At 34.6% G+C, this 12,994-nt stretch overlaps 1 protein-coding gene across 3 annotated transcripts in view; it reads left to right on the forward strand.

Annotated features, from left to right (window-relative positions):
• The window catches only part of LOC150093934 (uncharacterized), a 513,542-nt gene that overhangs the window by 40,954 nt on the left and 459,594 nt on the right, over window positions 1-12,994 (forward strand). For all 3 annotated transcript variants that reach the window (XM_090412955.1, XM_090412957.1, XM_090412956.1), the window contains exon 4: window positions 1,910-2,068. In XM_090412955.1, the coding sequence (XP_090269081.1) occupies window positions 1,910-2,068 (159 nt within the window). The remainder of the gene's footprint in view (window positions 1-1,909; window positions 2,069-12,994) is intronic.

Here is a 12,994-nt window from a genome sequence, read left to right on the forward strand (position 1 = left end):
TGTGCTCAAGTCTGGTCCACTGGGTTTCCTGGGGATGATAAAGCAGTGGAGAGAATTCAGAGGCAAGTTACCAGATGGTGAGTGGCCTGTAGAACGTTCCCTATGAGGATAGATTGAAGGTGTGTGTGGATTGCAGAAGTTGGTTGATAGGAGAAAAAGAAGGTATATGATAGAAAAATTTAAGTTGCTTAAAGGGTTTTATAGGATAGATGCAGGGGGGGGGGATGTTTCAGCACTTGGCTAGAGGGACCAGAACAAGGGCTCATCCCTGGAAATTGAATAAAGGTGTGGTCTGTAGGGATGTGAGGACTAGATTTTTTGCGTGGAGAGTTGTGAATGAATGGAATGGGTTGCCATAGTTGTGAGTGCATTTGTATGTTAATGGGCTCAAGGAGAGGTATGACAGATTGTGTGGATAGATTGGGTCTCCTGCTGTGAGTCTTCGGAGTCCATGGAGGTATCTGTATAATAATAATAACATAAGGTATCATTTTACACACAATCTGATCATTGCTCATCAAGTGTTTCATTCACAACAGGAAATGTACAAGAAACTTGCAGAGAAGTGGAAAAGTAATCAAGTTTTTTTCCCTAAGTAAGAATGCAAAACTCCAGTTTGGCTGTTTTCAGATAGTAATAAAAAAAAAAAAACAGTTGTGATATTCAGTTAGCTTGATTGAATTATTGAAAGTCTCAAATCACAGAACTACATATGTCTTTTGTATTCCATCTATTCCTGGAGCTTTTCCTGATTTCACTTTCCTAATGTCATTTGCCACTTCCCAAGTAAGAATAGTAGGCCCTCCAAATTTTCTTGCAACAGTTTATCTATTCCATCATGATTGTAGAGTTCCTTTGAATCTTTTCTATCCCTTATTTTGTCATTCTCCATTAGGATGTTTCCACTGGCATCTTCAATCCGAGATCCTACCCTTTTCCAAGATTTGCTAGTTAGCTCCCTAACTTTTTCACAAAGTTTTCTGGTTTTGTGTTTTTGTCCAACAGCTCAATTTCCTTGTAATTGTTTTTGAGTCATAGTTCATTTGCAATTCTACATTCTCTCCTCATCTCCTTGTAAAGTTCTTGTATTCAGGACAATTTTTTTGTTTCTTTCTTTTATCATTTTCAGTATCTTGTCATTCATCGAGGGTTTACTCATCTTCTTCTCAAATTTGGGAATTTTCTGTTTTACAATTAAATTCTTGCCATCTATCCTCAATCTCGGAGCCTCTGTAGCTCATGTGGTATAGACAAAGCCCTTTGGTCAGAAAGACCTGGGTTCGATTCCCATCCAAGACATGGGGAACCTTTATCTGGTCTCTTTCAACTAAAGATGAGTTAGCTGGTCTCACACGTAGGGGATTTTTTTCACCCAGAAACTCAGGTGTTTTGTCACCAGAACAGGCAAACTGGCCCTGAAGACATGCATGTACAGACATGGGACACACTGGGAGGCATAGAGCCAACCACTTTATCCTTGAGACCTTATCCCTGACACCTTAACCAAGTAGCTGAGACGTGAATATATTTCATGTGCAAAACATTGTTTTGCTTACTTGGGAAAAAGAATAAAACCAAGTATAAAATTGAGTTTACATGTAGTAAACTCAAGATAAAAAAAAAAAAACTTTCTACATTATATACATATAATTATATATAATTACATACATAATTGCATTATTATATTGAATTACATAATTTTTACTCAATGTTTTTTTCCATTGTGGCTCATGCCGAAAGTAATACAATGAACTATGCTCAGCTAACACTTTATAAGGAAAAACTATATTTTAAAGCAGATTTTAAGAACTCTACAAAATGTATGTAAATTCAGCTTATCTTTTAACTTACAGTCTGATCTTCAGAATTTCTAATCTTTAATAAATATATTTGTTTTCAAAATTTTCAGATTCCATTACATTCATACAATGTAGTCAATGGAGTGTCAGCTGGTAGTGACAGTGATTTCCAACAATCCCCAATTACCAGTGAAACATCCCAGGAAAGATTTGAAGATACAGTTAGTCATTCAGAAAACAATAGGAGTGAAGTGGTTTGTTTATCTCAGGTAAATTTGTTAATCTAGTCTACATTTAAACTATATAGGAGTTTATGCAGTGCATTTAAAACTTAATAAATAATGTTCACAAAATGTTCAAAAAATTCAGTTAACTATACACGTAATTTTTCTGTAATGAATCCTGTAGTGTTTAACAATTTTGTTAGCTACATGTCAAGTATGTTTGCATATATATCTTGTCTGTAGCCAAAAGAAGGGAAATTGTCTATAATTTCCATATTTAGTTCGGTTTCCTTTTTTGTTTAAAGCACATTGACAAAACAACATCTAAGCATCTATCATTCATTTTCTTTTTCTATCAGTCTATCCATATGCAAGTTATTCCTGGACTCCAGCTGAATAGATTTTTCTTATATATACAGGGTTATCAAAATTAAAGTATCCATGTTTAAGGCTTTGTGGAGTGCCACCCAGTGATCCAAATGCTGTGAAAATTTGCAGGAATACATTTTGCATCATGCAGAACTGATATCTGAAGAGGCAGGGGTAGTTCCAAAATTCACCACCAGGGGCATTATAAATACCAAATGCGTGGGATTTACATGCCATGCATCTCAGCAGGTGCCAGAAGGATTTAAAAAGATGGACACAAGATTTTTCTCTTCATTCTGGTTGTTAATACCTTCCACAGTGATTGCACTAAATTTTCCCTGACATGCTTTACTTGTGAAGCTGTATTACCTAAACAATTGCAATGCTGTTGCTGCACTCCGCAAATTTTGTGACTTGAGCAAATGCTGACGAAGTTCACTAATTCCATTCTGCTGTGCGACAATGATTAGTTGTTTTGAAGAAATTTGATTGTTGGGAGTTAGACCTGACAGAGATTGCAAACCAATCAGTTCACAAGTGTGGACAGACTTATGTGTTCGTCGAACATGTTGTTTATTATTTTAACGGTATAATAGAACACAGAAACTAAGTAAATAATTAATTTATTAACTTGATGCTGATATTTCGCTGGTATTATAACCAGCATCTTCAGAGCACAAAAACACTGTTTGTCACAATACGCGAGACTAAAACAACATGGTGTACTTAAACAAAATTGTAGCAGCAACACAAAGACTAGAGTCCTGATTTTGGCGCCCTCTATCTGGAAAAAAAAAAAAAAAAAAACTGCTATCATATATTACTAGAGTCCTAGAAAAGTGCTAGTTTTTTCTTAATATAACTCTCTCCCAGATCTTCGGCAAGTTAATACAGCCATACTTGTTGAGATTTGGAGTGTGTTTTAGGGCTTCTGTCGCCTCTAAGAACAATCTCTCTGATTTATATGGGTTTCTGTGTAGTACTTTTGTGTTTTTCCAGGAAAAACTCTAGTCTTTGTGTTGCTGCTACAATTTTGTTTAAGTACACCATGTTGTTTTAGTCTCGTGTATTGTGACAAACAGTATTTTTGTGCTCTGAAGATGCTGGTTATAATACCAGCGAAATATCAGCATCAAGTTAATAAATTAATTATTTACTTAGTTTCTGTGTTCTATTATACCGTTAAAATAATAAACAACAGTTCACAAGTGAATGAAGTTGCTACTGCTGTTGTGGAGCACGTCATGAATAACAGCATTGGTTCCTGCAGTGTGTGTGCTGTATCAAGACAGATTTACAGATTATCAGATTTGCAGCTCCTGACACAGGGGTTGCAGGTACAACTCCTTTGTGCAACAACTTTGAATGTTGACTGACATTCATTTTAACATTCCTTGCTTAAGTGCAATTGGATGCTGTGTGGCCATGGATGATTTTGTGGGGGAGATAAGGCTCATTTCACCTGAATGGACTCACTTCACCTCACTCCACCCACAATACACCTTTGCATTCATCTAAAGTTACTGTCTGGTGTGGATTTATAGCTTCGTTTATCATTGTACCATTCTTCTTCTTTGAGGACGTTCACCAGTTGAGTCCGGTGACCTGCTCAGTTACTGCCGACAGGTATCGCAATATGATAAACAAATTTTTGTGCCAGAGCTACAGCAATGACTGTGCATGGATTCAGTCATTTTTATGCAGGATATAGCCCCTACACACATCGGTCAAGGTACTTTGAGAACATTTCACAGAAACCAGATTGGTTAATCATGTGTTTCCCATTGCATGGCTGCCTTGTTCACCTGATCTGATCTGATCCCCTGTGACTTCTGGCTCTGGGGATTTCTCAAAGACAGTGTTTATTGGGATCATCCTGATAATTAGCCAGTGCTGAAAGATAGCATAATGCAGTATGGAAGCAACATCAGTCCTGACTAGCTGCGTTCTGCTTTTGAGCACACTCTGCAAAGGATGCAGTTTATAGCATACTGGGAAGGGCAGCACATTGAACAGTACAGCCCATGAATGCGTAATGGAAATGAATAAAAGTTTGTTATTTATGCTTGTGTCACTTTCTTACACAGAAAAATTACTATGTCTACATTTGTTAATCATACAGTGTGAATTTTGCAACTGTCTTTTTTTTTTTCCCCTTCAGATATGTCTTCCTGCAAAGTTTAAGAGCATTTGGATCACTGGGTGGCACTCACAGGGCCTTAAACAAGAATACTTTAAAATTTTAATCACCTTATATATATATATATATATATATATATATAACCAGAGTTCAAGATCCTTACTATCAACATAAGAAGCCTGAATGGCAAAGAAATGGAGTTAGCTGAGGAATTAGATAAGTACCAGATCAATATAATAGGGATGATTGAAAAAAAAAGACAAAAACTGGTGAGATCTTTCTGAGCAATAAATACAAAATGTTATATTCAGGCAATGATAATCAAGGAAAAGAAGGAGTAGCCATAGTACTCAACACTAAACATGAGGCTAATCTTGAATGCTAGGCAATATCAAGTAGAGCAATGTGCGCAAATATCAGAATGGGGAACTGGACAATGAGACTTTAGTAGAACCTTCTGTGGGACAGAAGGTTCTACTAAAGTAGAAGTGGAGGAATTTTTTGATGCATTAGAGAAAGCAGCTGACACAATGAAAAAGGAAAAGTTCGTCCTTGTTGCTTAAATAGCAGAGTAGGAAATAATTGTCAGACATACAAAAATATTTTAGGAAAATTTGGAGAAAAGAGCAAAGCTAATAATAATGGCAAATACTTGTTGGATTTCTGCTGAGGACATGGACTAGTTATTACTAATACCATGTTCCAACATAAGAATGTGCACAAATTCACATGGAGAGAAGAAGCAAGGAATAAGAAAAGTCTCATTGACTATGTTATTGTTGATAGTGATATTTTCTCCTTGATGCAGGACACCAGAGTGTACAGAGTATTTGAAATTGGAAGTGATCACCATTTAGTCTTGAGCAGGATAAAATTGAATTTCATTTCGAAAAGACGAACATGTAGGAAAGTTTTAAAAGATTCCCTGACTAAATTAAATAACTGTTGTAATAGATATGGTGTGAAGGTCAGCAATAAAAAGACAAAGACAATGAAAATAGACAGAATCATTGAAAATGTCAACTGCATTGTGAACTGAGAGCCTCTGGAAAAAATAAAACAATTCAGCTACTTAGGCACGATTTTTAGTGAAGATGGTAAATTAAATATGGAAATAGACAACAGATCAACAAAGCTGGTATGGTAGGAAGTCAACTGAATAAATTTATATGGAATAAGAGAGAAATTAGTCAAAACACTAAATTAGCTATATACAAGACAGTGTTCAAACCAGTATTATCTTATGGATCTGAGAGCTAGGTCAGAAGTAAAACACTTGACCAAAGACTAGAGACCAGGGATATGAGAGTCCTGAGAAGGATTAAGTGCATGAACAGATGGCATCAATGGCAGTATCATATTAAAAATGAAAAAGAAGTTGACATTGTCAGTATCCAGGAATACATCAGCAGATCAAACTCAGGTGGTATGGTCACTTAAACAGAATGGGCTGGGAAAGATTAGCAAAACGAGTGTTCTCTGTCAGGTTGGCAGGAAACAGACCAGGCGAAGACCAAGATATAGGTGGATTAATATGGTAAAAAGTGCCTTAGAAGATAGAAATATGAGATCTGATAATGTTGGAGTCTTGACACTTAACAGACTGATTTGGAGGAAAATTGTAGATGGGAAGTTCGTAATGATGTAAGTTTTTCTTGTAATACTATCATATCCTGTACACTGTTTTGAGGGTACATGTCAGAAATTTGATGATGATGATATATAGATAGATAGATATTTGGAATCATTACATAACCTTCCATTTTTGTTGCTGGTGGGGAATTTACAGGGCCCAAAGACACACAATGTTAGAAATTATATATATTGTAATAATTCTGCAGATGAAAAGAGCATCAATAAATGATAGCAGTAATGTATCGAAAGAGAAGCTTGGATTACGTGGAAGACTATGCAAGAGATGTACTGCATTTGAGCAGGAGATATTTAGCAGTTGAGTTTGATAAAGTCAAAACAAGTGATCATTATGGAAGATTTTAACTACATCAGTATAAATTGGAAAGAGTAAATAATAGTATTAAGGGGATGGAAATTTCGTGAATGTTGTAGAAGAACACACGGTTAAAGACAGAATAATAAGAAATTAATTAATATTTATTTCACTATTTGCTGATATTTTACTGGGATTATATCCAGCATCTTCAGAGCATAAAAACAGTGTCACAGCATATGAACAGCAACAGTTTGGTATAACAGTGGGACTAGTTTAAAAACATTGTAATGGACAACACAAGGAACTATATTCCTAATTGGCACCATCTATTGTTGGATAGAGAAAAAACAAGTATTAATTTGATCTTAAAACAACTGTCTCCCAGAATTTAGATAAATTGATACAGCCATACCAGTTGAGGTTTGGAGAATGTTTTAAAGCTGCTGCTGATTCCAAAAACGTTCATTTTTAGAGAATGTTTTAAAGTTGCTTTTGATTCTAAAATTAGTCTCTCACTTATTTCTGTGTGCATCTTTCGGGATGACTCTGCTTCTTGTCATAGGGCAGAAAGTGTTAGAATGCTATTATAACCCTAAAATGTACCACACGAATTGGGGTTAAAAAATTAAATTAATTATTAATATTAATATTAATAATTAATATTTAGTTATAAAAAAGCTTTAGTTTTTGTTGCAGGTTAATAAGTGACTCAATGAATACTCAATTCAGCAACCACTGTGGCCAGGAAACAGCTCAGATCTCAACCCCATTGAGATCTGGGCTGGTACCAAATGGAGAATGAATTACACAAGAAGAAGCCAAATTTGGGATCTCCAAGAAGCCATTCATAATGGCTTCTTGGAGATCCCAAATAATCATGAAGTTGTCACTTCATGAGTATGAAACCATGAAGTGACAACTGTCACTTCATGGTTTCATACTCATCAGGAAATTGATTTTGTCGATATCCTGCCGATGAAATGCAAGAAGTAAATATAAAGTACCCATAAAGTACTAAACAGTAACAAGTGAATTTTTAGCTTTGAATGTTAGTAAAATTGTGTAGTTGAAATAAATTTTGATACCGGTATTTGTTTTTCCATTGAAAATATCACAAGTATCACTGTCTCCACTCCATTTTGAAATATTTGTAAATTTGTCAATTAATTGTCATTTCCTAATTATGTCATATCTTATAATGAAAAGAGCCAAATACTAATCAAAAATAAAAATGGTATGTTACCTTTTTCATTATTTGTGACAATTATTGTGTTATTATCCCTTTTCAAATAGGCATTCAGATTTAATTATCAATGAAGCATGGTTTAAACAGGTGATGTGGTTTCTGTGAACATGAGTGTATAATTTAATCAAATAAAGAAACTTTAATAGTTAAGATATTTATCCTTTCAGGAGGATTTGAATATGTTGAACAAGGGCAAATAAATGGGAGAGGGGAGTATAGCAAACAATGTTTGCACATGAAGATAGTTCAGGTGCAAACTTTGTTTGCTTACACTTGGACAAAGGATTAAACCAAGAATATAATTTCTTGGCATGTTTAATTTATAATTTAATCAAATGAAAAAAAAAAACTTTAATATTTAAGATGTGATAGCCCTTCAGAAGGATTTAAATATGCTCAACAAGGGCAAATGAATAGGGATATCGGTGTAATGTAACTAAATTTAAAGTCTTGAAGTTCTATTGATGAGAGGCTGAATAGAGGAGGTAGTGGAGTAGATGAAGACAAGGATCCTTGGATGATGATTGATAGAAACTCGAAGTGTAGAGTTTAGGGGACATATCACAAAGGTGGTGATTCCGTTATATCAAGCTTTGATCAGACAGCATCTGAATTATTGTACTGATACTTGGTCAGAATTTGAAAGGGATATAAAATAACCTTTGAGAGAGTGCAGAGACAGATAACAAAAATGATATCAGCACTGTAAAATGTTAGTTTTGAGGATAGTCTGAGGGCACGTGGACTGCATAGTGCCTGTCAACTGATATGATTGAGACATTTTGAACTTTTGAGAGGTAATGACAGAGACTCTGGTGAGATCTTTCATATGATAGAAAGAAGGGAAGGAGCCAGTATAAGGGGCAAACTTTGGAAGTTTTGAATGGAAGTGGTGAGCAAGAGGGTGAGGAATGGCTTTTTTGCATGATTACTAATAGGGTAATTAGAACATCACTGGTGAATGAGTTTAAGGAGTGATATAGAGTGTGTGTTGTCTAAGATTGTACTCCCACATTGAGTCCTCTGACTCCATGGGGATCTGGAATAATAATTATTTCAATTTTGCTGGAATATGATGATGAGATTGATATATGAACTACACCAGATATGTAACACTGAATGGGATGAAGGGAAAGTACCAAGGGAATGTAAGAAATCAATTTTAATATTTAAAAGAAAAAAGAGAAAGTGGAATGGACTCTAAAAATAACACATTTGCCCCAGTAAGTCATGTGACTAAAGTACTGAAAGAAACAACAGAAAGAATAAGGAAACAAAGAAGAAAATGTAGATGATGAACAAATAGGCTTCAGAATAGACAGGAGTATAAGTACCCCACATATTAATGGTAAGATTAATTGTGGAGAAAGTTCTAAAGAAAGATGAAAATATTAATGTTTGTTTGGTTGACTTTCAAGATGGTTTTTTGTGTGTGTGTGTGGGAGGGGGGGGGTTCTCACCCATAAAAGTCTATTATAAATCTGTGGTACATTTTGTACCATGGGTGGACTAAGGATTTTTTTTTACATTTTTTATCAATTTTTATATTTTTTGCAATGTTTTATTTATTTTTGCATAGTCTGGAAACCTTGCTCTACTAGGAATATATTACAAAAAAAAAAATAATAATAATAATAACTGGAACATATTACTTGAGTAGCCCAAATGCAATTCCAACTTCCTGAGCTTTCATGATGGATTCTATATTCTTCATGGATACTATCACTTCAGCATACATTTGCTGTACAGTTCCTTATTCTTGGAAAGTGATTCAAGAAAGTTTTCTGAGGTTCTTTTACTCTCCTGCTGATTCTCTTCTTTGTCTTGCCAACAACAGCTCTTATACTTTCCCCCTGACTTCTTTACTTTGCTGCCGACTAGTGTCTTTTCCAACAACAATGACCTTCTGTCTTACTAATGACAACCTTCCTTCTGATCTTATTATCTATGATGGCAACTCTCTTACAAAACAACAGCTCTTATACATAAGTTTTACAACCTATGTGCATGCTTGATCTCTGAATTCACAACGTGAACTCCATGTCACACACATATTTGCATTATTATAATTCTTATGTCACAAGACAATTTGAATAATACAAAGTAAATAATTGAATAATGTTGAATAATATTTTACATAACAGAGACGTAATTCATATAAACAATAAACTCTCACCAAACAAAACTTGTAAAAATGAACGTATTAAACATGACATATATGTGAGATTTAGCATGGGGGTGGTTGCTTAAGTGTCAAAGAGGAGATCTCCATATAGTCTGTAAGGAATGTGGAGTATCGATTTTTGTGGTGTGCCCTGTTATTAAGTATTCACTTGGATACAGAACAAATGTAGATGAGCTGGCAGTTTGGAATTAAGCAACCAAATTGTATTCTCTATTGGTGTTTCATGTTTCAGTAATACCATGTTGAAACATGGTATCAGTGTTTATTGCTCACTCTGCTCTTTAGATCTCCAACATCAACTAGTTTTTCCTTTTTCTTTATGTCTTCCCTGTTGACAAAAAATTCTTCCACTTCTTTCTTAGTAGAGCCTTCTGTTGGACTGTAGCCACAAATGCATATCATTTTCTAATTCCCCATTTTGAAACTTGTTCACTTTTTAAATAGGCTATCATTCAAAAAGTTTGTCTTTGTGTTTACTGTTGAATGCTATAGCTATACCTTTCTGTCCCTGATCACTCTTTCTTTAATAAAACAACTTATAGCTGTTAATTAACATAGTCTCACTTTTTTTTTAATTTTCTTCATCTTGGAAATGCCCATTATATAATGACATCATACTTCTGTAATTTTTCTGCCCATTTCGTTTCTTTTCCATTGATACTTCTTACATTATTTTCAGTTTTTCTGATGGTGAGTTTAAAATTATTCCAGGAGCTGATTTTTCAATATTTGGCATGGTTCTCCAGCAAAGATAACTGAGTCCTCTTTTAACTGGGCAGTGCCCCAGCTGTTATGAAATTACATCATCTTGTACCATCGTTTTTGGTTTAAGAAAATAAAGAATGCATATCATCATATATGTCCCAGATTGCCAGTATTTGTTCATCATCCAGGTGGATACCTACTAATTGGGTGACACACGAGAATGTTTGGACTGGAGTGGAATTTGGTATTTAGGATCACTGTTAAAATTTATCAGGTCTTTTTAATTTAACAATTTTAATGGCAAAATTATGTCTGTACTACATATGCCAAAAATGGCTCTAGGTTTAGCAGCTGTGCTAATTAATGATATCACTACACAATAATATGATTAAGAACCATAAACTTCTTTTATGATCACCTGCCATTATTTTGTATGTTATAGATCGTTACAGTGTGAGTCTTGTTCTGATCATCTGGAATTCACTGTTCCAAAAAATAGTATAAAACTTTCAGTTATCTAATTAGTTTTCCCTCTTGTACCTCTGATTGAATTCTGCTTGAGATATTTTCTACTACATCCTATCACTGCTTGATCAAACAGTTCTCAATGGTTTCTACTAATTTTAAAGAATATAGCAGGTATTTTGTGATAAGTATCATATATCATAAGTGTTCTTGAGGATTCCTATTTGAAAGTAAACAGAGCGCTTATGTGTACAACATTTTAATTTCTGTTGTGCTGTTTCTTTTTTTATTGTTTCTTTTATTTCATTAAAAGAAAATATCATTTTTATTAATGTTAGGTAAGTTCAAAGTTAGATTTCTACTTGTTTTCAGAAATAGTTCATTGAACCTTGTATTAATGAAAATAGAGTATATATTATATATGTAATTATCTCAGTCACTTACTATTGATTAATATACTTTGTTTAAAGGTTAAAGTTTGGTAATTGGGAAGAGACTTCCATGCAGTGTATGAGAAACACTTTAAACCCCGAATCCATTTTCACCTTTAATGGTAACCCTATTTGAATGCAGAGCAATTAGATATTTGGCTAACTAATTTGCATTTTTAGTGTTAATACAAACTTTTGAAGATAAAACAGAGGGGGTCAGAATTTAATTATCCCATCCATGTTCTGTTTGCGATTTTCAAAAAGCATACGATAGCATTCAGAGAGGCCTTTGGGGAGTAATAAATGCATTTGGAATACCTCATATGAAAATAACTTTAATCAAAATTTGCACCATCTGGTGTGTGTGTGGTATTGTGGTATTGACTGATGGAATTAGATATGAACATTTTGTTCTTGAGACTGGACTGAAACTTGTTTTATTTAACTTTAGAAAAATGCATATTTTCTCAAGCTAAATGAAGTAACTTGAGTTATCTTTTACAATTTCTCTGGTTCATTTTACTAAAACTATTTAATTTAGCTTTAAAAAAATGTATTAGAGAAACTGGAAAAGATATGCAGATGATATTATATATGCAATTATGTCAGTGAAAAACACCGTCGCTAGGTGGCACACTGATATGATCGTCAGCTTGTCGAGAGCTCCCGAAAAGATTAGTAGTATTTTGTGTTATCATTGGTAGGTTTAACTAGAATTTTACGTAGTATTGTTTGCTTTTTGTTTCTTGGTGTGTCTGTGCAATTTTTGTGTGTTTTCTGTGTTATTTTAATTATTATTTTTAAGATAAGATAGCATACATATGGCACCGATTAAAAAAAAAATGGCGGCCAGGTCGCCATGTTTGTTTAAGAGTTTTGATGTAAACAAATTTATGCAATGTGCTGTCTGTGAGATGTATGCATTGCGAAGAGTGGTGGGAGTCTGGTTAGATGGTGATAGTGGAGTTAATATGTGCAGGAAGTGTAAGGCGAATGAGGATCTCAAGCATGTTTCGGGTGGCGAGAGTGATATCGTTAACGATAGTCAGAATGTAAAAAATGGCGGTGTGATAGAGAATTGCGAGGTAGTGCCAGATAGGTGTGAGAGCATCATTGAAAGTGTAAATGAAGGTAGAAATACAGAGCAAATGGATGATTTGATTGATAATGAAAATGGTGAGATAAATGCGAGTAGTGAAATCGCACGTTTGAACGGAGTGATATACAGGGCAAAAAAGGCAACTGAAGCATATGGAAAAATGTGTGCTGAACGTACCGACTAATAAACGGCAGAAGTCTGTTACGAAAAATAATAGAATGTTCGTAAACGTTAATAAAATGAAGCGAGTGCTGTCTGGGGATTCGCTATTAAGAGGTGTGATAGTTGAGAGTTTGACGAAATCATACCAGCCGGGTGCGAACATAAAGGATGTCAGTGAATCCATTCGAGTGCAAAAACAGAGGGTGAAAGAGATGATA

Source organism: Typopeltis vanoorti, chromosome 23, assembly GCF_054136105.1.
Source record: "Typopeltis vanoorti isolate ZY-2024b chromosome 23, IOZ_Tvanoo_1.0, whole genome shotgun sequence".
Classification (NCBI taxonomy): Eukaryota; Metazoa; Arthropoda; class Arachnida; order Uropygi; family Thelyphonidae; genus Typopeltis; species Typopeltis vanoorti.